The sequence below is a fragment of the Vigna umbellata genome, chromosome 6 (genome assembly GCF_029865625.1).
Source record: "Vigna umbellata cultivar VRB3 chromosome 6, Vumbellata_1.0, whole genome shotgun sequence".
NCBI lineage: Eukaryota > Viridiplantae > Streptophyta > Magnoliopsida > Fabales > Fabaceae > Vigna > Vigna umbellata.
The window spans coordinates 39,498,709-39,525,130 of record NC_142170.1 but is presented as its reverse complement, the minus strand read 5'-3'; the positions used below and the strand labels follow the sequence as shown (position 1 = coordinate 39,525,130).

General features: G+C 29.9%; 2 protein-coding genes across 2 annotated transcripts in view; both read right to left on the bottom strand.

Moving 5' to 3' along the window:
• The window catches only part of LOC148197457 (putative 3-hydroxyisobutyryl-CoA hydrolase 3), a 104,763-nt gene extending 93,876 nt beyond the window's left edge, over positions 1-10,887 (bottom strand). The window contains exons 1-13 of the mRNA XM_088093705.1: positions 10,849-10,887; positions 9,678-9,758; positions 9,522-9,590; positions 9,325-9,388; positions 9,093-9,175; positions 7,696-7,779; positions 7,400-7,484; positions 7,224-7,309; positions 6,963-7,078; positions 6,795-6,855; positions 6,609-6,707; positions 6,381-6,482; positions 6,203-6,244 (exon numbers count right to left, since the gene is read on the bottom strand). Coding sequence (XP_087949831.1) covers positions 6,203-6,244; positions 6,381-6,482; positions 6,609-6,707; positions 6,795-6,855; positions 6,963-7,078; positions 7,224-7,309; positions 7,400-7,484; positions 7,696-7,779; positions 9,093-9,175; positions 9,325-9,388; positions 9,522-9,590; positions 9,678-9,758; positions 10,849-10,887 — 1,011 coding nt within the window. The remainder of the gene's footprint in view (positions 1-6,202; positions 6,245-6,380; positions 6,483-6,608; positions 6,708-6,794; positions 6,856-6,962; positions 7,079-7,223; positions 7,310-7,399; positions 7,485-7,695; positions 7,780-9,092; positions 9,176-9,324; positions 9,389-9,521; positions 9,591-9,677; positions 9,759-10,848) is intronic.
• A 2,359-nt stretch (positions 10,888-13,246) lies between these two features.
• Positions 13,247-21,448, bottom strand: LOC148197456 (putative 3-hydroxyisobutyryl-CoA hydrolase 3). Its single transcript, XM_088093265.1, has 14 exons — positions 21,368-21,448; positions 21,128-21,208; positions 16,614-16,682; positions 16,465-16,528; positions 16,241-16,320; positions 16,061-16,144; positions 15,722-15,806; positions 15,556-15,641; positions 15,037-15,158; positions 14,887-14,947; positions 14,698-14,796; positions 14,115-14,216; positions 13,622-13,663; positions 13,247-13,517 (listed from the first exon to the last, which is right to left on the bottom strand). The coding sequence occupies exons 1-14, from the start codon at positions 21,404-21,406 to the stop codon at positions 13,386-13,388; spliced, it is 1,146 nt and encodes a 381-aa protein (XP_087949391.1). The 5' UTR covers positions 21,407-21,448; the 3' UTR covers positions 13,247-13,385.
• Between the last annotated feature and the right edge of the window lie 4,974 nt (positions 21,449-26,422).

The following is a 26,422-nucleotide window of genomic DNA, read 5'->3' as shown; positions in this document are numbered from 1 at the left end:
GTATCAGGTCAGAATCTTCCAAAATTATTCTAATTAACCAAATTTAATTCTCAACCTTAGATTAATCTTCTAACCAATAGTTAATTAGATGGATATAATATACAATTTAAATTTAAGTCCAATCAAACCCAAACTGTGTTTGACTCACAAATTTATAACAATATATAAAATAATTATGTAGAATTATTTTCAATCAATTGGGGTCATTATATTATGTTGTAAAATAATTTAAATGTACTAAAATCGAGTCGAAGAAAAAATACAAATAGAAATAATATATTAATATAAAAATAAAATAATTTCAAATTTTTTATTTTTAAATAAAATTTGAATATTTTTACTCCTTTGTTTCTGGATCATACCACCGGAAAAGATAAGCTTATTTCAAAAGTCTTTTGTTCGAGAGTCAATATAAAAATATTTTAAAAGGTATTTTTTTAAAATAAACTTTTAGCCTCAATTATTTTTATAACCGAAGCAAAAAAGGGTTTATAACAATAATTTTTCTCACAATCGTTGTCATAAGACCCTTAAAATTAAATAATTATATTAAATCAGATATAATCTATTATCTCAAATTGTTTGTGGAATAGAAACAAAAAAAATTTATGATAGTGATTCTTCTTACAATTGTTGTCATAGACCTAATTTTTTTTCTAACGATTTAGTATTTTGATTTTTTTAGCCGAAGCATAATCTGAACTTTTTTACTTCAATTTATAACCAAGTAAAAAGTCTTCTATTTTTATTCATTTTAATCCATTTTAATATGTATTGGTTATAAAATTGCTATCGATGTTGAAAACAACCTTGTTGCACTTGTAGTATAATTTTTGTATTTCTTTTTATTTAAATATTTCATATACATTTTTAGATGTTTTGGATAATTTTTTTATATTCTCAAGCTTCATATTGAGAAATACAGGCGTTATAATGCTTCTAATTATGATGAGTGAGAGAGATGGAGAAAAAAAAGAAGAATATTAAGGAGAAAGAATTCAAAGAAGTTGAGAGAAAAAAAGAAATAAAAGAGAAGTAGATGATAGGAAAAAAATTAAAGAGAAAATGAGAAAGAAAAAAAGGAAAATAAAGATATGAAGTTGAGAGAGAAAAAAATATAGAAAAATGAAATTAAAGAAAAAAAAGAAAATTAGAAAAAAAAAAGAAAATTAGAAAAAAAAAGAAAATTAGAAAAAAAAGAAAATTAGAAAAAAAAATGTGATTATCAAAGAGAAAAGATAAAAAAAAAGTGTGTTATAATAGTATAAATATTGATGTTTTATCTATTTCAATAATTAAATAAGAGTTTTTAAGGATATGTCCCAATATCAAATCATTTAATAATTAACCTGTTTATAAGAACTTTATTTCTGAGATGGAAAACTAATAAAATGATGACATTTAATCTAAGTTTCAGGCTTTTCTTGAAGATAGTGTGCTCATGACATGACAAATATCGTTATAAAAAGAGAAAATAATATGATATAAAGAGATTAAGATAATTTCGGATTTTCTTACCAATTTTTCTTATATTTTTAGTTAAGAAAACCAAAGACTATAAAAATGAGAAGAATAAAGAAAGTGAATTGATTTGACTAATAAGTCTAATAAGTCTACGAAAATACATTATCTAAAGGCATTTTCTATACGTTGACCAAGAGATGAGCATAATTTGAAAATAGCATTTGAAGTCCAAATTCACATAATCTAGAAGAAAATTGATGAACGGAAGTTTAAGTAGTTGGACTAAATAATTGCTTATGCGAATTTCTATTATTTTAATGCACATCTAAAAATTTATTAGCAAAGAAACTGACATCACTCAAAACTCTCTCACATTCATTAAGTCATCGAGAAAAATGTGTAGCTGTGAAATCTTTCATGCAATTTAAAATGTGTTTTTTGGGCGTTAGAATTCTATCTACATTTATCGAAATGCAGTTTCAAATTTTTTTAAGAACACCTTTGTATTTATATTGGTGTGGACAAATTCAGTCACTTTTTTTTTTTACTTTATTTTATTTAATTTTTTACTGATTTTTTTATTTTTAAAAATTAAAATTAATCATTTAACACATCAAAATTAAATAAAGTTGTGTCACCGCATCCATCCCCATATTGGTCCCATTGCACGTTCACTTCGGCCTCTGTCTTATCGTACTACCAAACAGACACAGTTTGTTCCTATTCAATGCAAATTAAGAGACTTTCATGAACCTCCTTTGTGAAGACAAACAATTCATTGTTATCTTTTATCCTCGTCTGCGGACAATTTTCGAGGTATTATTAATCATGAGTCACAAAATTTTCAATTTTTTAATTTTTTATTTCTTTTATCTGAATAACACATAATTTTGGTTATTTGAACAAGTCGTATCTAATTTTTATAACAATGTTCTAAATAACTTAGATAAAAGAATAATCAAAATTTTAAAATTGTCAAATGAAAAATATACAATCTCAATTATTTGAATAATTGTTGTCATATCTACTTTTTCAACATCGATTTCCTAAACAATTAAGATTTAAAGGTTAATCAAAATTTTAAAATTGTCACTTGTTTTTTGTTTTATGAGAATGACATATGGCCTCAGTTATTACGAATAATCGTTACCATTTCACACTTCTATTCTTTCTTTCTTCGTGAATGAGTATCGCCGTCCACTCATCGACTCACTCCATCTCTAATTTTGAAGGTCACCCTCACTCTCGATCGGCATCACTGCTTTACACCTCATTGTCGTTATCATCGTCGCTTCGTTTGTCTCTGCCATCATGGTGAGCGTAATTTTCATTGTTTTTTTTTTTGCGATTTTGTCTTTGTACAATAGTGCAAATTTGACATATTAACTTGTGTAATATGCTTTGGTTCTTATATGCAATTGCAGATGGTAGTCTAGTTCATAATTCTATGGTGGTTCATATAAACCAAACTCTGTCTTTGATTGTGCTCATTTAATTCATTCCTAAGTTGTTTCATATTTTTCCTTTACAAAGATAAAACTTAATACTTTTGTTTATATTTTAAAATGCTATGGTAAATGCAGGTTTTGGGAGCTATGTGGTGTTCAATAATAACATGTAAACATGAGATGAACAAAACACACTCTACATTTACTCATTTGTTTTTGGACCATGCTACCCTCAACCACACTGGGAAAGATAGGTTTGGTTCAAACGCTTTCTGTTTGAGAGTCAATATATAAATATTTAAAAAAAAGGACTTTTAGCCTTGGTTATTTTTATAACTGAAGCAAAAAAGGGTCTATGATAGTGGTTCTTCTCACAATCACTATTATAGTCTATTACTTCGGTTGTTTGTGGAATCGAGACAAAAAAGAGTCTATGACAGTGATTCTTCTCACGATTGTTGCCATAGACCTAATTTATTTTTTCGATTTAGTGTTTCAATTTTTTTAATCGAAATAGAATCTGCACCTTTTTGCTTTGATTTATAATCAAGGAAAAAATATTTCTTTTTTACCTCATCTTAATATGTATCGATTAGAAAATTGCTATTGATTGTCGAAAATAATCGCCATCTTTCTTTCTTGTACTAGTGTGCTTGTAATATAATTTTTATATTTATTTTTATTTAAATATTTCATATGCATTTTAAGATGTTTTGGTTAATTTTTTTAGTATTCTTAAGCTTCATATTGAAAAGTATAGGCGTTATTGTGCTTATGACGAGTGAGAGAGATGGAGAAAAAGAAAAATATTGAAAGAAGATGAGAGAAAAAAAGAAATAAAAGAGAAGTAGATAGAAAACAAAATTAAAGAGAAAGTGAGAAAAAAAAAAGGAAATTAAATATATGGACACTAGTACAATAAAGAGAAACGACAACGGTTATTTTTGCTTATACATAGCGGTTCCGCAACCGAGACATATACAGGCGAGATAAAAAGGGGTAGGCTTTTTGCCTCGGTTCTGAATCGAGACAAAAATGTGTGTGTTTTTGCTTTGGTTCAAATCCAATCGAAGCAGTAGAGCGGTTTTTTCTTTTCCTTTTTTTTGTGTTTTTTTTCGCGATTCGCTAGGTCAGGCATTAGTCCATGGCCGCAGTCCATCAATGCCCACCGAAATGCAACCTCCAAATCACTACAAGAACAAGGACGACGCGCTCCCACCACCACTTGTAGAGAATCAATCAAACACCGTCACTCCTGCAGAGAATCAATCAAACAGAAAATAACCCATTCGAAATCAGAAAAAGGGGAGGGAAGGAGACTTCCTCCTTCGCTACGAATCAGAACGGAGAGAAGAAGAAGAAGAAGAAGAGTGGCCACCGCGCCCTTGCGCCCTGGCTGCGCCCCCATCGCGTCTCCGTCATGCCATTGATGATCCCTCTAGGTTGGTTGTCCGCGCGAGACGAAGAACCCTAGGCTAGGTTGGATCAGAACAAGAGGAGGAAGGAACAAAGAAGAGGAACGAAGCCTCCCTCTTGGCAACATGAAAGAAAATGGAAGAACAAGAGGAGCGGCACAACACCACGAACAAGAGGAGCGACGCAACACCATACCTGTTCGCGAAATTTAACCCTAAACAAATGTTATTATCTTGGTTATTTTTTTAACCGAGATAATAAGAGTCTACGACCTCGGTTCTATAAAGAACCGATGCCTAAACCCTCTCAAAAAAATAAAATAAAAAATTTCAGCTATTTTATGCCTCGGTTCTTTAAACAACCGAGGTAATACACCTTTGCGATAATTACAAAAATGTCATTACGTCAGTTTTAGGCATCGGTTCTTTTTAAACCGAGACATATACGTTTCTGATAATTAGAGAAATGTCACCGTGTCAGTTTTAGGCATTTTCGGTTCTTTTTTAACCGAGACATATATGTTTGAGATAATTACAAAAATGCCACCGTGTCATTTTTTGTTTCAATTACAACTAAATCAATATCTAATGCGCGAGTTAAAATATATTTTTTTACTAGTGGGAGTTGAGAGAAAATAAATAAAGAAAAGGAACTAATAGAAAATGAAATTCAAGAAAAAAAAAGAAAGAAAATGAGAAAAAAAAGGTAATCATAAGGAGAAAAGATAAAATAATAATAAAAAAAGTGTGTTATGATAGTGTAAATATTGATATTTTATCTATTTCAATAATTAAACAAGAGCTTTTCACGTCCCAATAACACCTCATTTGTTATCAATCAATTAAAACCGTGTTTATATAAGAACTTTAGTTCTGGGATGGAAAACTAATAAAATGATGGCATTTAATCTAAATATCATGCTTCTCTTGAAGATAGTGTGCTCATGACATTTAATAACAAATGTAGTTAAAGAAAGAGAAAATAATATGATATAAAGCGATTAAGATAATTTGGATTTTCTTACCAATTTTTCTTCTATTTTTAGTTAAGAAAACCAAAGACTATAAAAATGAGACGAATAAAGAAAGTGAATTGATTTGACTTATAAGTCTAATAAGTCTATGAAAATATATTATCTAATGTTACTTTCTATATGTTGACCAAGAGATGAGCATAATTTGAAAATAGCATTCGAAGTCCAAATTCATATAATCTACAAGAAACATTGATGAACGGAAGTTTAAGTAGTTGGAGTAAATAAATGCTTATGCTAATTGCCATTATTTTTAATGTAATTTCCATTATTTATCTAAATAAACAATTGCTATGACATGGCTATTTATGTTTTTTAATATTTTTATTTCTTGTTATGTGAAAATATCTTACTATTAATTTTGAGAATGTTAAATACGTAAACCCTTAATTTTATCAATAACTTTTTATTTTCTCCTTAACTCGTTGAATGTCCACCAAATTTACAGAAATCCTTACAATATTTATACATGTCATATTTTGATTATTATAGTTTTTAAAAATAATTATTTAATCCATATTTAGGATAACACAAAAATACATATGAAGGTGGGTACAAGTATAGAATTAAAAAGTTTAATGCTTCTGTAATTATTTATTGAAATTCTAAAAGGAGCTAAAATCTTGTGTCTACAATCTGCTTTCAATTCTATGATCAGGAAGTTCCAAACACTCCAAATCCTCGTCGTCGATATTTCTCAAACACTGATCAACCATTTCATCGCTAACCAATTCTAACTTCGATGGTTCCCACTAATTAATAAAACAGGAAGGTAAAATTATTCATTAACACACATAATAATAAAAAATAAATGTATATAATTAAAAAAGAATACTCTTACCTTTGGTTTGTTGTCTTTGCTAAACAGCTTTGCTCTTGAACCCTAAATTGTGTTTGAGTTAAATAAAATCCAGAAAAAAAAATTCTAATAATTTTAAATATAAACCCTACTTTATACACTGAAAATAAAAAATAAAAAGTTGTTAAATCAGTAAATGGAGATGCTAAAAAATAATTACCTCATAGAAATTATTGCTAACAGTTCTTCTTAGCAGGTGAGCACCGATTATGTAATCCCGGTAAAGGCATTGTTTAAAGTTTTGAACACGGCCCAATCTGATCTAATTAGACAAAGAAAATAATAAAAGGTATTTAATCGATTAATCATACATAATTAATAGTTATTTTCATAAAGATATCATAATTAAGCAAATTAATTTCATTTTTTCTTCTAATCATATACTTACCGATTTAAGAAATATTTTGAGGCTTAAAGGACAAGACGAACTCATTGAACTTAATGCATTTTTTATCCACTCTTCTGCTCCATTTTCTAATTCCTTTTCCTTGATTCAAATGATATTATAAAAAGCCACAAATTAGAAAAAAAAATAAAAATAAACAAAATTTCACATCTTAATATTTTTACTTACCAAACACGTAATGATTTCTTCCACAGTCTCTTTTGAGAAACAATTGTTTATAGTCTCCAATCTATTTTTCGGTGACAATTCAGCATTGATTATTTGTCAATTATATTATATGTGCACGAATTTAATCTTAAGAAGACGATTAATTATAATTTAATTATCATAATTTACCTTTTAAATGAACTATCTTCCTTCAGAACTGCTTTATCTGTGCATGTTTCTATAAGTTTCGCCATTGTTACATCCGAAGTAACATTTTGTAGAACACTTTCTAGTGTATTTAGCTTCTGTTACACAGAAAATAATAAAATAAAATTACAAATTTATTCACAAGGAATTCGATTTTAGGGAACAATAATTATTTAATTGCATGAGAATTTATTGCTTGTATAGGTAAAATAAAAAGGTATTAATTATTAAATATAGTTTTACCACTGAATGGACAAAATGAGTAGCTAAGCCACATGCTACCATTTCTGCTCCATCTAGCCTTGCACCAGTCAGCCCAATGAACTCACCTAAAAATCCAACCAAAATTAATATAATTAATTCCATGTTAATTTTTTTTTATTTGGAAGGAAAAATTAAAGAACAACATATTTAATTACCAAAATAGCCTGGTAGTCTAGAAAGAAAGTAAGATGCACCAACATCTGGAACATGTCCAATGGATGCTTCTGGCATCGCAAATATCTACAAACATATAATGATTTAGGTTACACCTTTTATTCGAATATACATATGTAAGGTCAATTTTCTGGATATATATATATATATATATATATATATATATATATATATATATATATATATATATATATATATATAAATACTGAGAAATTTAATAATATGTAAAAAATATTATTTCAAAAACCAAATATAATTTTAAGAAGTGAAGCCATACAGCTTTTTCAGTGACAACCCTAAACTTCGTATTCATGGATAGACCTGCTCCAGCTCCCATGACTATTCCATTGATGAGAGAGACCTGATTTCAAAAATCGTTAATACATATTCAATCAAATGTGTAGATTTGTATTTTTTTTTATCGAAAATGTTAGTTATTAATGAAAAGGGTTGAATCTATAATATTTTTTTTTCTCCTAAATTTATTAAATTAATCTTATATCTTTAAATTATTAGTAAAAGAAATTAAACTCATAATCTTTCTTACTCTTCATTTCAGTTTTATATTAATTATATACTTTTTAAACTGTATTTTCTCTAAACTCTTTTTTAGAAAAAAAAAATCAGTGTCGAGTGAACAAGATACCATTCGCAAGTATTTCGAAAGAGATTAATGTAGAAATCTAATACTGAAAACCATAAACCTAATGTATTGAGTTTAGAATATTAATTATTTTCAACTAAAAACTTTAAAATATTAAATTTGTAAATTTTATTTTTATAAAATATTCAACATTGTCATTTTTCTTAATGTGAGACTTAAATTCATATTATAAGTGTCTGACATTATAATATTATCATTTTATTCAGTGAACATTTTAGCTAGTCTTGTCAAAATGAGTTATAATTCACGAGCTAACCTAGTCCACCACGGATATGAGCCGGGTTGGGTTTGAAAACAATGTAATTTTTTTATGTGGGTTAGTTTTGAACCCGACTCACTTAGAACCCGGCACACTTAAAACCCGGCTCACCCGGTTAAACCCGTGGTGAGCCGGGTTGGCTCCCCAACCCACATAATTTAATTTAATTATTAATTATTTTGTGTTTTAATATTATTAGTGAGTATTTTTTTTTTATTATATTGTAGATGTGAATAAAAAAAATGTTTCAAAAAAAATATTATAGATTTATCTATTCAAGACTCTAATATTATAAATAGACAAATGATACAAAAATTATTAATATTCAAAACTGATTTGTTCGCCTTTTGTGTTTGTTTTTAGATTATGTTTGAATTGTATAATATTTTTTATTTTGAATTGTCCATTTAACATCATTTAGAGTGAAATTATTTATAATTAAGTGAGTCAACCCGTTTAACTTACCAACTCATGGTGGGTCAGGTCGGGGTTCGAATTGTTTCAACTAATAAGTGAGCTGGATTAGGTTAACTCACTAAGTGAGCAACCTGTGGTGGACCGAGCCAGATCAAATCGGGTTACCCGTTTTGACAACTTTAATTTTAGCTTTCCACATTACTAATTCATAATTATTTTAAACATTAAAATTATGAAAGTAAAAGATTAAAATATATAATAATTTTAAATACTCAAATGAAATTTCTAGTTTTAGATAATAAATAATTAATATTTATAATTTGAATGAACTCACCGTGGGCTTTGCATAGGTTGCTATTAAATACTCCAAAGTAAGCAGTTTCTTGTAAAAGAACAAACTACAAGTCCAGTGTCCTGCTTTCATGTACAAGATCAACTCATCCATGCCATATAAATTTCTTACCAATTTTTTAAATGATGAATATAAAGTAATCAATATAATTTTATTATTAGTATCAAAATCTCATTGCAAAAATTAAAGTAGTTTTGACCATAAAAAATTGTACCTGCAAGTGAACAAACGGTTGCTGACACAATATCACCACCAACACAAAAGGCTTTTCCATTAGCCTACATGAAGCAGAAATTTTATTTTATTGATTAATTGGTCAATTAGGTGAAAATAATTATACACATATATAGTCATGTAATTTAAACGTAAAATAGAAAGAAAAAACCACTGGTATAAAAGTAAAATAGTTACCTTTAATATTACAAGTTTCACGGAAGGGTTTTTTTCATACATTTGTAAATACCTTTTTATTTGACGAATCTGCGTCCAGTGAAAGAAAATATTGTTTCATATTAAAGAACAAAACGAAAGTTTATTAAATATACTATTTATTGCATAGAAATTTACCATATCAAAACTTAAGGTATTGAGCTTCTGGGTTCTGTTCAGAGTCACCGTCTTTACACAAGAATTTCCAGCGAAAAGTACCTTAAAAAAAGGTGGAATATATAGTCAAACATAAAGACAACATACCGTAATTATAGAATTTGTTCTCCGAGATTCAGGAAGATTCTATAAAATTTCTTAACATTTTTAACGTAAAATCTTAAAATTCTATACGTTAAAATTTCTTTTTCTCATTGGAACAATGCTAGGTTGACTCATTTAAAAAGTTTAGGGTTTAACTATCAAGCTATTTTGGGTTTCGTCCTTCTTCTAAAGGTTTGTTCATTTTCATTCTCTTAGTTTGAGAACTTGTAATTTTAGTCCTTAAAAACCAACAACCTTAAGTTTTCTATGGGGTGGCAAACAACAAACAACGTGTGATGTCACCTTCCCTAATTATCGTGTGAAGTGACAGTAAATGTTTGGTGGTTGGTCAGCCACTCGGTCGGTTACTCGGTCTGGTGATCGATCACTCAGTCTGGTGGTCGATCGACCACTCATTATTTAACCCTAATATTTATAATAACATAATAAAAATTGATATATTAAATAAAATATATGTTATTTAACTTTTGTACTTCTATTTAATATGAAAATTTTAACTCAAGTTTGAATTTCAATAAAATTATACCTAAGGTTTTCCCTTTTTCCATTACTTTCCAAATCCATTTTTAACCTGTTAAAGACATCTTTTGCAAAATAAAGCTAAATAAAAGTTGCAAGTTTTAACTGCTTTTCATTACATAATTAAAACATAACTGTCAAACAAAATTATCTCTTAACTAATAGTATATACGAAAAATAAAAGGACTAGTTAATATTACTTCTTAACTAATAGTATTATCTTCAAGGTAAAAAAATAAATAAAAAAACATATTATTTTATTAAAAATTTAAACTAACTCGATTTTTTTTTGGTGAATATGGAATTTCAAACTTACATTTATATTTTTGAATATAAGATTAGTCATTTATATTCAACAAATAATAATATTATTAAAATAAACTCAAATTCACAACTTTACAAAATGGATTTTATAAAGCAATATTTATATATACTTATGAAATTATTTTAGTGGTTCTAAAGATAAATATAAGGCTTATAAAGAAAAGATTAGCAGAATATAGAAAACCTGGTGTGGTTCTTTGTCGAAGTTGAAACTGAGAGGCATTATGTGTTGCTGATAGTTCTGTGATGAAAAAGGTTTATAAGGAAAGAGATGCATGCCTTAACACAGGCACTACTTTCTATATATATATATATAATATAATTAATAAGAATATGTTCTCGTTAATCACATATATGCATGTGAATCATACTGTGAATAGTTTAATGCAAATATTCAACGTGAGTTTCAGAAGAGATACGTTACGTGTTGTATGCTAATTCTTCAAGTTCTCACACGCTTCACGTGTATAGTGCTTTTCATTTCTTATCAAAGGAAATGGATTGTACAGAGAAGTTAGGTGGACAATTAATTTAGTGTATTTAATTTTTTTTATACATTGAATCATCCAATATTACTTAGCAATTGTTTCGGTATAATAATTGAGACCAAGATATGAACTTGGTGAGTCACATCCTTTCTTCCTAGAATGACGTTATTTTCACGTCTTCTTCCTATTCAGAATGCTCTAGGGAGAATGGGGTGGGTACCTGCGAATGCACTCCGACACTCAAGTTAGAAAAGGGAATCGTAGAACTCTTTCGTACCTTTTTTCCTTCTGGTTTTTCATATTTAACCTAGCAGTAAACCGTTTACTTGAAAATCCGGTTGGTTAGAGAACTTAACTGCTTGGAAAATATAACCGTTTGGTCGTACTGGATATTGGGTTAGTTGGTTCCGTGATTTATGGCCACTTGTTTCTAACCGTTTTGACTAAAATTGACCGAACATGACTTTTATCTTTGACTGGGTTTAACAAACTATCGTTAAAAGACAATCGGTAAATGGGATATAACGATCGCTCGCTCTGGCGGGTGAACGATGGTTCGAGAACAGTCATATGACAGCTCGTTATTTTATCCTTGATGATCGCTTGGGTTGCATCGATTCAGATATCTTATCATACAATAATAAAATAATTTAATTTCTTTTCCTTTTCTGGAATACAACTCCCTTACTCAAATACTATAAATGTTGAAAGAAAGATGTGAGATGATAATAAAGGAAGATACGTTATTCTTTTGTAATGATTCGATAATTGTATTTATCACACTTAATAGCTGTGTATCATTTAAAAGTTAATGTGAAAAACAGTTTAAATACTTTTTTTCTTTTTTCACTGATACGTTTTTTTTAAGAACAAAACCCAACAGAAAAATAAATCTCGAATAATTAACCTAACAATAAGAAGATTGCATCTACATTGTACCCTTATTTTTCGTTTTCCTTCTTTGAGGTCATGAGATTTCAAATTTATAATATAATAAAATATACATGTTTAGGTGTCTCTTAGTAGATACCATTTATATATTGTATCACTTTGTTAATAAAAAAAAAAACTAAGAAGCTAAAGACTATTTTTTTATATAATTTCACTTGAAGCAATTCATTAACACACTTTCTACTTATAATTGTATTTTGACTAAAGTTTGAAGGAAATTTATGTTTAAACTTCATAATTATCTATTATGTTAGTGGTAACGTTAAAGCTAAATTTTGTAACAACATGAATTAATTAGTAAGTATAAACATTTATCGCTAAGGTTGGAATACAACACTATTTAATTAAATTGAAATCATTATTCGTAGACATACGAGTTGATTTAGGTTTTCGTTAATTATAATATAAATATGAACAAAAATGGACAGAGAGAGTTGGACGGTAGATGTTCTCATCTTCTAAATAAAAATAGATATTAATATTTATCTTGCATCTCTATTTCATATTATCTTACAAATAATTTTTAGAAAATAAAATAAAATCAATTATTAAATATTTAATATTAGACGGACACGTATTAATTGTATAAATACTTTAAAATATAATCAAATATTTTTTTTATGAATGTCATGTAATTATAGAAAAAATAAATAGTTATACGTAATCACAATTTTATGATAACTATCCCATTTATTATTTTTGGAAATGTTTAGAGGAAAAATACTTTACAAATATAGTAAAAACTTGTAAATATCGAACCACTTTGAATTTATATTTAGATTGCAAAAACTACTATGATTTAACAAATTGTCATTAGGGTTGTGTCGGACATACAAAGAAAGATAGTAATAATACGTCTTAACCCTACTATGAGTAACTTAAATAACGTTCAAAAATAGGAGCGAGTGGGGAATTCAGATGGTTAAGAATCTCAAACCCTAGAAATTATTATTTCTTGAAATGACTAAGTATTTTTTAATGATTATAAATAATATTGAGAATATATATACATATAACGTTTGAAAATAAAAAGGATAATAAAGTAATTAAGGGTATATATAACTGTTTAAAAATAATTAATTTCTTGTAATTATAAAAAGGATGAATGAATAGGAACATAATTTTTTTTTCTTACAATAGTGACAAACATAAAGAAATGCAGGGAATATTTCTGTAATCTTATATTAAGGATAAAAGACTAATATTGTAAAAGACAATTTTTTTTTCACTTGATTAATTATTGTTAAATTAACCACTTATTAAGATTAGCCTCAACCTTAATCTACAATCTGCTTTGAATCTGGGAATTGGATCTATCAGGAAATCTTAGACATTCCCATTCTTCATCATTCACATTGCCAAAGTATTGATCCACCATTTCTTCACTAACCAGCTCTATTTTTGAAGGCTTCCACTGATAAACATATCACAAAACACCAAAATCAATGAGCTTTTAAAAAAATATATTTACCCTAATATATCCACAGAACCAGAACATAATAATATATTATCTCTTACCTTGGGTATATCACCTTTATCAAACATCTTTACTCTTGAACCCTAGGCACGATTTTAGTAAACAAGGGAGGGATTGTTAGTCATATAAAATTAGAAAAAAAATATTTGACATATATTTCTTACAATATTTTGACACATAACACGTGTCACTTTTTTACCGATTCCTTGTTTATTTGTTAGTGTATTGATGTATTTTAAATTAAATGAAAAAATAACGTATGTTGTGTGAAAATATTAAAAAAATGTATTAATATATTACTGTCCTTAAAATTAATTTCTTCATTAATGTATTATTAATTTTTTTTTTGTAAGGAGAAAAATGAGTATATAATAATAATAATGAAAAGCCAAATGAAAAAAAAAATGCATTCAAATTATCATACCGTAAGGATTAGCAAAAAGGAAAAAGATAGAGTAGGAAAAAAAATATTCAATGAAAATTATATATATGTATATATATTTGAAGGAGGAACTTTATTGCTAAAATATTTACCTCATATAAATCGATGCCAAAACTTTTTCTTGCCAAGTGACAGAAAATGTTATAATCTCTATAAAGGCATTGATCAAGGTTTTCTACCCTTCCTTTCCTGATCTGAAATGCATCAAATCATTGTTTAAATTAGTAAATATTTAGACATATATTTATTTGTACAACATTGAATTCAGTTACTATAATTTCGATTTTTATCTTTAATTGGTGTGAAATGTGAATGAAATAGGAGTCATCCAAGCAATTCAAAAGAATTAAACTTTTATAATTAACTTAATTAAATATATTAGATAATTTTCCTTAAGTATATTGAGGCCTAACTCCTTTAACATCTTTCTACTTAATATATCCATTTACAAATAAAACAATTATGTGATAGAAAACTTAGTGTGATCTTATAAAATGGACGTAAAGTAAGTTTTTCAAAAAAGATTCCCATAAAAAGAGTAAAAGTAGTAACATTTATTAATATTAGAAAACATCATTAATTAAAAAAGGACAAACAAATAATTATGTCAAAGCTAAAATTAATCAATAATGGGATATATGTATAATTGAATCTTTTTTTCTCTACTATACTTACTGATTTTAGAAATATCTTGAGGCTAGTAGGACAAGACGTATGCATGTAGTTTAATGCATTTTTTATCCATTCTTCAGCTCCATTTTCTAATTCAAGTTCCTATAAATTATGAACATATACGAGTCAAAATGTTATATACTTATTCTTCAACATATAATGAATAGAAAATGTACATATCTAAATACTTACCAAGGATTGAATTATTTCTTCCACCGTCCCTTTCGAGAAACATTTGTTTATAGTCTCTAATCTTTTTTATTTTATGACAAGAATATTAATGTGTCAATTCTCATAAAACACAAAATCTCAAGACAACAACCATAATTTTTCCTGATTTACCTCCTAAGAGGACTGTCTTCTTCCACATTTGGTTTGTCTGTGAACTTTTGTAGTAGTGCAGTGATTGTTGAAACATTTGGAGAATTAACAACTTGTAAATCATTTTCCAATGGCTTCAGCTTCTATTGCAAAAAGAAAAAAAAAACGAATTTTGGATTGTGTTTCTTAAAAATTCAACATAAAATCACAGTGTAACAGTAGATTATATCAGTACTAGTTTATGGGAATATCACATTAGTTAAGCTAAATGTAATATATATATATATATATATATATATATATATATATATATATATATTATATAAAAAGTGAGTTTTTAAGCCTAATTCAATCACATAAAATCGATTTGTAAGATGAAGTTTGTATTTTACTTATTTGTTATAATTTGACTTTATTTCTGGTAGAGGTGAGATTTCCAACGATAAATTACACCAGTTTTTAACTTAATGAACGTGATATATGTTGTTTTTTTTCTAAATGAACAAAATGTTCCCATAGTATGCAAAATATAAGTTCTACCATTGAAGGCACAAAGTGTGTGGCTAAACCACATGCTACTATTTCTGCTCCACCCAAACGTGCTCCACTCAACCCTAGATATTCCCCTGCATATTGCAAATTAATATCAAGACAAAAAAGCAAAAAAAACAAACATGAAAATATTGTTACACATTTATGCAGCTACCAAAATAGCCAGGAAGTCTAGAAAGGAAGTAACTGGCTCCTACATCTGGAGAAAGTCCTATAGATGCCTCTGGCATTGCAAAAACCTACAAATAATCGATCATGGAAAGTAAATGATTTAGTAGATCACAAGGAGGGACATAAATATACCTTTTTCATTGTTAAGCCTTATCAAATCAGAAATAAACCAACATTACATGAATTTTACCTGATAAAAAATGTAACATGTTAAAGGAAAAAGGAATAAACAAATATTTAGTTACAAATTATTTGGATAATTGAAATATTTTTGATTTGGTGTTCTAAATCTAATTTTGGGGAGAGAGGAAGATATGCATACAGCTTTTTCAGTCACAACCCTGAACCTCATATGCATAGATAGACCTGCTCCTCCTCCTATCATTACTCCATTGATCAAAGAGACCTAACTTGCAACCGTTGATACAAAACCATTCAAATGGATGATAAAAACATGAGATATGGAAGAATAAATACATGGTTTGAGACTTAACCAACTTACCATAGGCTTTTTATAGGTTGCTATCAAATGGTTCAAAGTAAGTTGTTTCTTGTAAAAGCTAGCAGCATAGGTCCAGTGCCCTGGTTTAGCAACCGAAATAACGAACAAAATATGTTATAACAGAAATCCTAATAGTAAATCCATTAACGAGGAAATTGAAAGTTAGTGTTGGAATTTTTGATATCATGCAGTGTAAGGGGATTTTGGTGTTGGACAAGTTCTACCTGTTATTGAACATGTAAGCGCTGATTCTATATCACCACCAGCACAAAAAGCTTTTCCATTACCCTAATTAACACAAAAAATGAAATGATAAACTACTTATGGAATAAACCCAAACAAGAATTTTATTAATCTTCCTCTCCTTCTTTACCTTTAATATCACAAGTTTGACTGAAGGGTCATTCTCATACAACCCTAAATTATTTTTTATTTGAACTATCTGCAAAACAACAAAAGCCATATACTGTCATTCTCCTACAACATAAAACTGTGTTTCTTTTCTCTTTTTTTTTTATTTGTATGTTATTGCAAAATGTACATGTGGCTCTGAAAAGGGAACATTGTTAGAAAACGTTTTTGAGTGCAAAAAGCCCCTTTCATTTTCGATATTTCATCACTTCGTAATTTTGTTCTTCAGTGTTTATTAACCTTCTCAGGATTAATCTACAAGGCATAGGCAGGGGAAAGGCTACGATTTTGTGAGCCACAAATAGCCATGGAACAACTACTTAAACCAGTATATGGGATGAAGGTAGGGAAATCATTATTTATGCACTACTACAATAAAGAGAAACGACATCGGTAGGTTATGTTTATAGGCATCGGTTCTACAACCGAGACATATCTGAACGAGGTAAAAAGGTTAAACTTTATGCCTCGGTTATAGGCCGGGATAAAACGAGACAGGAATATGCATCGGTTCTTAGATAACCGAGGCAGTAGAGTGTATTTTTTTTTATTTTTTCATACTTCAGACTCTCATTCACGGTTCATTCATTCTCATTCGGTTCATTCATTCTCAATCATTCTCTCATGCCAAACAAACCCAAGAATTCTCCCAAAATTTCTTCCAATTTCAGCTCCCAAAATTTCTTCCAATTTCAGCTCAAAAATTTAAAACAAACAAGAAAACTGTAACAGGAATCAATCAAACGGCGGTCCATACTCAATCAGCAACACAATGTCATCAATGTCCAAAGCCAGAGAAGCAAAATGCGTGTCACAAACGGCGGTCCATACTCAATCAGCAACACAGTGTCATCAATGTCCAAAGCCAGAGAAGCAAAATGCGTGTCACAAAGCAAAGGGCATACCCAAATTTCTTCCTCTTCACACATGGTGAAACAGATCCAGGTTTCTCTGTTCTTCCCCCAACGGCGTGGTTAAAGGCCAATTATCCATGCAGTTCCGACTACCACCAACGACGTGGTTCAGCTTCTTCGAGCCACCTAAACCGTCGACAGAAGCATCTCCGACCACCACCATCTCCCCACAGATCTTCCCTCCGCCACTCCATGCGTGCAGATCTGCCCGCCGCCCCCTCTATGAGCGCAAATCTGCCCACCGTCACCTCCCTCCGTCACCGCTACGTCCTCGCCGCCGTTGCGTCCTCGTCGCCGTCGCGTCCTCGACGCCGCCGCGTCCTCGCTGCGTCCTCGCGTCCACCGTCGTCGCACGTCACAAGAGAAGAGGAAGAGAAGAAGAGGTCGTCGCAGGAGAAGAGAAGAGTGTCCTCGCCGCAGCCGCGTCCTCGCCGCCGCCACGTCCTCGCGTCCACCATCGTCGCACGTTGCAGGAGAAGAGGAAGAGAAGAAGAGGTGGTCGCAGGAGAAGAGAAGAGAAGAGGAAGAGAAGAGGGGAAGAGGAGGAGAATTTTGGGGAAAAGTTTTTCTGGCTCTCGATTTAAGGCCTGCACAGTCGAAGCCCAATATGCCTCGGTAACCGAGGCCGTATCTTTGGTATGTGAGGGTTAGGCCTCGGTTCACTCTGGCAACCGAATCAGTATCTTCTTTAGACACCGGTTGCTTAACAACCGAGGCATATAATGCTTTTAAAATTACGAGACTGTCACTGCGTTTTAATATGCTTCGGTTCCATAAAAACCGAGTCATAATGTCCGCGTTTAAAACGTCATTTTTTACTAGTGATGTTTGTATCGAATATAGTGTATACCAAACAGTTATTAATTGTTAACCGTTCAGTCATCACCACAACAATGGTCAACTAGGCCACCATCCACTGCATTAACTAAAGTCAACCAGTTCGAATGGCTTTTGGGCCGGCGTTTAAGTTATTGGGCCAAAGATCCAGTAGAAGATAAAATAATCAAAGGAATAATCAAGAATATCTGATTGAAGATCTGATTAAAGATATTGATAAATTGTTAATATATTGATAAAGTCGTTTATGAGTAATTAACCGGATCTCCAGGTAAGGTTGTTTTTGTTTGGCTTATGAAACATTTATAAATACAATGACAGGACCAAAGGCCATGTACGTTCAACTAAGACTCCACTACATTCCACTTACATTCTACTCACAATCAAAACTCATACTCTCAAATACTCCAAAAGTGATAATCATTCACTATGTATTCAATTAAGAGCCAAAACTCTTCAATTACACGCCTAACTTGGGCGTCGGAGCACCTTTTGCAGGTACTCCCCCTTTGGTCTAGACTGAAGACAACCGAACGATCCATACTGAAAGGCAACCGAGCAGTCCAAAGGAAAGACAAATGAGCAGCTTCGATAATCCAGACACCCGAAAGCAAGAAAGACACGTCAGGTCCTACAAATCCTTACCGAAACAATGTCCAAACTAACACTAACACAACATGCATGCATGTTGTATTTAAGAAAATACATTTTCTATAATAAACAATAGTCTCTAGTTCAACTAAGTCTTTTTGAACTCAGGTTTACGTTCAACAGGAACAAGAATACTTTACGGTCAAAAGTAGGTTTAATTTTTATTTTATAAATTAATTTTTTAGGATTGAATTAGTCTTCAAATTCAATATTTTTTATCCCTATGATGTAATTTTAAGAAAATTACATAAATCAATCAATTTTAATTTTTTTAAATATATGAATAAGTTATGTTTGTATAACACAACTTCATTGTAAAAAAATCACTACATGAAATATGGTAGTTATCTACATCCAGTAGATAATGAAAAAATATTGTAGGTAATTTGATGTTATTTAGAAATTCTATTTAGTAGGTATTAAATTTGTAGGTAATTTTATCGATGAAAAATATTTTTCAAGATTGAATTAGTTTTAAAGTTTAATTTGTTATCATTAAAAAAAATTACTAAAGTAAACCAATTTAAAATTTCCTTAAGTATATATGGATAAGTTGTGTTTGTATGACACAACTTCATTAAAAAAAGAATTACTATAAAAAATATGATTATTATCTACAACATAACATATAATATAGGTGGTGAGAAATTCTAAGAAGTTTATTTTGTAGGTAATAAAATCATTGGTAATTTCATCTATAAAAAATGATTTTTAAGATTGAATTAGTCTTGAAATTCAATTATTTATAGCAATATACTGTAATTTTAAAAAAAATTACATAAATAAACCAATTTAAATTTTTTGCAACATATGTGGATAAGTTGTGGTTGTATTACACAATTTCATTCTAAAACAATTACTAAAAAAAAATTTGTAGGTAATTTGATGATACCTACAAAGCCTATTTCATAGACAATAAGCTTGTAGGTAATTTTATCTATGAAAATGTACGTTCATTAGTAACTTATTCATTATCTACGAAATTAAGACAAAAAATTTACATGAATGATACATCAATTTTTTAAAATAAACTTTTGATGACTTTGTACAACTTTTTTCGTTTTGTTATTTTTATTTTGAATTGAAGTCATTTAGGAGTTAAATATAATATGATTTTAACTGAAGTGTGTTCGAGTTGGCACAACTTCAATAAAATTATTTTTATATTACACTAAATTTGTGTCATTCTCGTACAAGTTCAATTCAAATTTAAATAAAAAAGTAAAAGAATAAATAAAGTCGTGTATGATTTCAAGTTTGTCGTGTTATACTTGTATAACTTTTTCACATTATCCAAGCTTGATTTATCATATGCATAATAACATTTTAAAATTTGTACATTTTCATGATTTATTTGTTTAAAATTGCACTGTAGTGAAAAATCCTTAAGATTTAATTTTTGACATGTTATCAAAATCCAGTCCCACTTTTGAAAAGTCACATATTTAATCTTTATACGTAAATTCACAAATCTTATAGTTTGTAAAAGGATAAAACACTCAAATGTTCTTAGTATGCTAGCATATAATCTAGGCTTAAGGCTATGACCATATCCTTTATGTCTAGAAAATCGTTACCAAAGTGTTTCTTAAAGTATAAGTCACACCTTTTTTTTACATATCACATCTTGTAGCTATGGTCTAAAAAGTAATAAATGCAGTGATATTTTTATTTATTTTTTAGGATTAATTTCTTACTTGAACTTTATATTTAGAGTTCTTTTTTCTTCTGTTTAGTATCTATTTTTAAAAATATTTATATTTTGTCTTAAAATAATATAAATTATATGAATCACGTTTTTTATGTTAAATTATCAAAAACAGAATTGATTACGTGATGACGTGATTATAAAATTTGTATTTTTTTCTTTTTTTCTGCTTTTATTAAATAGAAAAAAATTAAGCAAATAAACATATCTTTTATTATTAATATATATATATATATATAAAGTTTAGGACTTTCATCTTTATTGAGAATCATCCACCATCCTTCCAGCTATCAGTTATGTCAAACCTTCCTATAACTTCAAATTTGATAAATTTAAGACTTGGAAGAATTAACTTTATGAACTTACCATTTGATGGTTAAGGCTGTTCAACTTCCGAGGTCTGTTTAGTATGACTAACTTCACAGAAGAACTTCCTGAGAAAAGTACCTATAAAGAAGGTTGATCATGCAATAGAAGAGACAACTTAGTATGATAAATGATATAAAATTTAATATAAAAGTACAACATAAATTTGAAGGTTGATCATGTTGAAGCGACGTTACTATAAAAATAAAAAGGATTTTGAATAGAATAAGAAGAAAAAACCTGGTTTTGTTCCCTGTCAAAATTGACTCTGGGAGCCATTGATATTAAATTTTGAATAAGAGTTTTGGAAAGGTAGCACAAAAGTTGAGATCAACGCAGCTATATTTATAAACCTTAAGATATATACATAAATTTATATTTTCAGTCCCTAAGGATAAGGTTTTGATTTATTCTTATGAGATATTGTGGACTTAAATTTTCGAAAGAAATACGGTAGAAGATAGAAAAAGGAACTGTTCACAATGTCTTATCAACTCACTGGTGTCACTCCTAAGTGTGGTGAAAGTTATTGTATTTTAAAAAAATGTTTGTGGTTTCTTTCACTCATATAATAAATAAAAAATAAATAAAAATTATAAATTAAAAATAATATAAAATAGTTTTTAGATGAATTAAAATTATTTATTTAAAAAAATTATTTAATAATTAAAAAAATTAATAATAATTGTTATACAATTATTTTGTAAAAAAATAATAATAATAGTAATTTTTAAAGATGAGATAATCATATATTTATCGTCAAATAAAAAAATCCTTTAATTATTGGAGAGTTATTTTCTTGTAAATTCATTTTAGCATTCTCATTCGCGTTCGAAATTAATTAGCACGTATTTCATTAGCTACTAATAAAATTTTACTTTTTTATGTTGATTAATTTAATTTAATTATTTCTCTTAATTTAAATAATTGTTATGTTGAGTTTCATTATTACAACTTTTAATGCAATGTAACATTTGTTATTTTATATAATTTATAATGTTAAATTGTTTTTTTTACTTGAAGTGCATGAAAAATTAAGAAACAATTAAAGAGTACTACAAATAGTAAAATAGTGGTTTAATACCTATTTTGTTCCCTACTTTTATGGGTTTGGTTCAAAATGATCATACCTTTTAAAAAGTTCAGTAATGCCCCGTAATTTGTTAAAAAATGTTCAGTCTGGTCCTTTTCGCTCACACCGTTAAAAACCTAACGGTGCAAATGCCACCGTGGCACAACCTTATTGAGTTGTCAAGTTTGATGAATACACTAGTGCAGCGAGGGGCTTTTACCGCGGTTGATTTTCACTATACGTCGCGGTTCTTGAACCGCGGCATATTCAGCCGCGGTAGTAAGTCAGACACTTTATGCCGCGGTTCGAACCGCGGTATATAGGCTGCGGAATATGCCGCGGTTGTCTAGGGAACCGCTGCCTAAATTCATTTTTTTTAAAAAAAAAAATTAAAAAAAAAATTAAAAAATGCACTATATGCCGCGGTTGTGGTTAGAACCGCGGCATATTCCCCTGTAGTTTTTTAAAATTGCAGGTCTGTTTTTGTGATATCCACTACCACAAAAACAGACCTGCATATAAAAACATTTACAGAAATTCAATTTCAACATAACAAACACATGTTCAAATGTATTTCAACATCAAATAAAGTAGAGAGTCTAAGAAAATTCTATCTAATCAAATGCATTGTTTAAATCTAAATCTAAGAGCTATTGTATAATCTAACTATATATTTTAAGGTTTATAAATAATACAAGAACTACAACACACATTACCAAAACTATAGCAAAAACCATATCATACATTACCAAAACTATAACAATTTCATGCACTATCAAAATTAAAGCAAAAATTATACCAAAACTATAGAAACTTCATACATTACCAAAACTATAGCATTATGCAAAAATTAATGAAGAAATCACGTTAAAAATGCAAATGGACATAAATACCTGGAAGAGGAACGGCGGCGGAGAGGGTGAAAAACGCAACACAACGGCGGCGGAGAGGGTGAAAAACGCCAGGAAATCACGATTTTGAACGGCTAAAACTCGTTTTTATCGTCAAAAACGAATAATGACCGAACAATTTTGAGTTTAAACGGTTAAAAACGCAAAATCTGAGATGAAGGGTGGTTCGGAGGAAGAAGAAACGCGAAAACAGAGAGAACGCGCGAGGAAGACGATGCACTGTTCCAAGTTTTGTTTTTTAACTCTGAACGGGAGAATCTACCGCGGTTCACTACTTAACCGCGGTATAAAAGGCATTTTATACTAATTTAAAAAATTATTTTCAAACTATATGCCGCGGTTCAGCGGGCAACCGCGGCATAAACCTCGAAATATTTCAAATAAACATTAAATTAATTTCATATAGGAGAATATGCCGCGGTTCCCCAGAGAACCGCGGCATATACCCCTGAAACGTGTTCAACACAACTGTCTCCCCAACTGCCTTTCACAGAATTTGAAAAGTTACAGGGGGTATATGCCGCGGTTCTCTGGGGAACCGCGGCATATACCCCCTGTAACTTCTGAAATTCTCTGACTGGCAGAGAAGTTGAGACGTGACAGGGGTATATGCCGCGGTTCCCCAGAGAACCGCGGCATATACCCCCTGTAACTTTTCGAATTCTCTGGCCCAGTCAGCACCTGCAATAAATTGGCAGGGTATATGCCGCGGTTCTCTGCACAACCGCGGCATATACTCTGTTATTTAATTTTTTATTCATACGTGGCGTCAAAGGCAATGGTTGACTGGGGTATATGCCGCGGTTCCCAGTAGAACCGCGGCATATAGGTTCGTTTTATTTACAAAACTGCCACCGCGCACCATTATGCTGCGGTTTTCGTTGAACCGTGGCATAATGTGCGCTGTAAAAACCCGATTTTTTACTAGTGATACGTGGATGTTACACTGTGTAAATATTAAAAAAAAAATAAAATGACACATCATCTTCATCTTCCACCTTCACTGTGAATTTAGGTTTTTTCCCACGTGACATTAGAGGTTGTCGTCTCCTTCTTCCTCCCCCTCTCCCTCTCCTCCTCACAATAAAAAGCAAGGGTTACATAACTATCGCTTGCAAGTCCTACTAACATGGAATTAGCATGCAAGTCCTACTAACATGGAATTAAACCGTTGCTTGCTCTTTCTACTTTTATCTTGGTTTTAAGCTGTTACAGCTTTTTTGTTGAAGCTTGAATTTGTGAACAGGTAGCTTTGGCAAAACAGAGAGTTGATGAATATATTTACTCTCAGTTGATACAACAAACTTGCACCCAATAGTAAGTATTTTCCATATGATTTGGGTCCATTCAAATTGTAAAATTTTCCAGTCAACAAGAAACAACTACTCCACTGTAATAATTAAGATCTTTCTGTAAAAGTTTTTAACCCCATTCTAAAGGTGTCATTTTATAGTTCATTGATTGTGTAAAATTGTTTAAGTCTGCATTGTGGATTAAAACCAATAAACTATTTTTTAAGTGATTTATTACTTCAGTCTAAGATTCAAAATTTTTAATGAACTTTTCGTGTTGTAAAATTATGTGCGCTTACCAATGAGCAGACAACTGTAAACTGCAAAACAATTTGTTGTTTAAGTATACTTAATGAGATTTTGTTTTTATAGTAGTGTTTTTGTTTGGATCTTATATATTTTTTGTTGAATATCCTTTCTTTTATTCAGGCGAACTAGTTCTTTGAAAACAGCACGAAACCATATTATAAAGAGTCCAGCCAATTCTGTAATGTGAGGCTTCATATCCACATAACTGATGTTAAAGGAAATTAACATTGTTATTTTTGCAATTTTGAGTTCACCTGTACATTTGGGTTTATTAAAGTACATTCCATGAATGAGTCCACACATAAAAAGAAATTGCACTAATTATTGAGACATTAAAAGCACGATGAAAAATGTTAAGAAATCGAAACCCTAGAAATCGAATCAGCGACGCATCTTCTTCGGCGAGGTTTCGGTTCTAATAAAGCTTATTCTCCATTTTCCAACGAAGACTGAGTTTCTGGGATTTGGTGTTGACAGAGTTTCTGAGTTTTTGGGATTTGGGGTTTCCAGAGTTTTTGTGCACAAAGAGATTAGGGCGTGTGAGAGTGAAAAATAAGAGGGTTTTGCTCTGATATTTGTATCCCTCTTCATCGGAGTCGGAGTGGAAGTGGAGGTGGGAGCCGGCGGAATCAGAGTGGGAGGGAGAGGCGTGCTTGGGAAGCTGGTGGAGGTGGAAACTGATGTGTCATTTTAATTTTTTTTTAATATTTACACAGTGTAACATCCACGTATTCATCAAACTTGACAACTCAATAAGGTTGTGCCACAGTGGCATTTGCACCATTAGGTTTTTAACGGTGTGAGCGAAAAGGATTAGACTGAACATTTTTTAACAAATTACGGAGTCTTACTGAACTTTTTTAGAAGGTAGGATCGTTTTGAACAAAACCCATAAAAGTAGAGACCAAAATAGGTATTAAACCTAAAATAGTTAATTGTCTCAGTAAAATTAAAGTAAGTAAGACACAAATAATAAAAAAAAAAATAGTTCACATGTTATAAGTTAAAAGTTTAACCGGTATAATATTAAGTGTTTTTTCCACTAGTGTTTCATTATCAAACACTCTGTGTATTGATCAAAATTAAACACTTTTGTGTTTGATCAAACTTACTTAGTAATTTAGCTTCTATAATGTTTCTAAAATTTCCGTTAATAACAACAGAAATAACCTTTATAATTTTTTGAAAAAAAAAATGGATTGTATAATAATGAAAGGAAAAGAAAATATGAATTGAAAAAAGAAATTATAAATGTCATATTAAGATGATATCTGACACCATGGGGACATGTCGTATCATAATATTTTCCAGCATGCATGTTTGTGTGTAGTAGCCAAATGATTAAAGCAGTTCCCTGCAATAATGCATTCCATTTTATCTGTTTTCCTTCACACTTTCTCTTTTCTTGAACTTCAAAATAATGCATTCCATAAAGTACAAAGCAATTTCATTTGAAATATTGTTAATAATATCTTTTATATATACTCAGTATTCTCTTTCGAAAGCTAAGTACAATTTAAAGAATGGCCACATAAATTTATTTATTAAAATAACAATAGAAAAAATCATTTACAAAAAAGTGAAAGAAAATTGTGTTTAGTTAAAGTTGTATATGTAATTAACCTTTGTCGGCCATTATGTAAAGATTGATTTAGCAAAATCTAAAACACGTCTTGTTTGCTATGGTGTTCACTAGAAGGTGTGGGTGGCA

Excerpts from the sequence above, each read along its gene's own strand:
- LOC148197456 (XM_088093265.1), bottom strand. The coding sequence starts at position 21,406 with ATGGCTCCCAGAGTCAATTTTGACAGGGAACAAAACCAG. Across the intron at positions 16,321-16,464 it reads GCTTACATGTTCAATAACAG|GGCACTGGACCTATGCTGCT; the intron begins GTAGAACTTGTC and ends TTGCTAAACCAG. Across the intron at positions 14,797-14,886 it reads AAGAAATAATTCAATCCTTG|GAACTTGAATTAGAAAATGG; the intron begins GTAAGTATTTAG and ends CATAATTTATAG.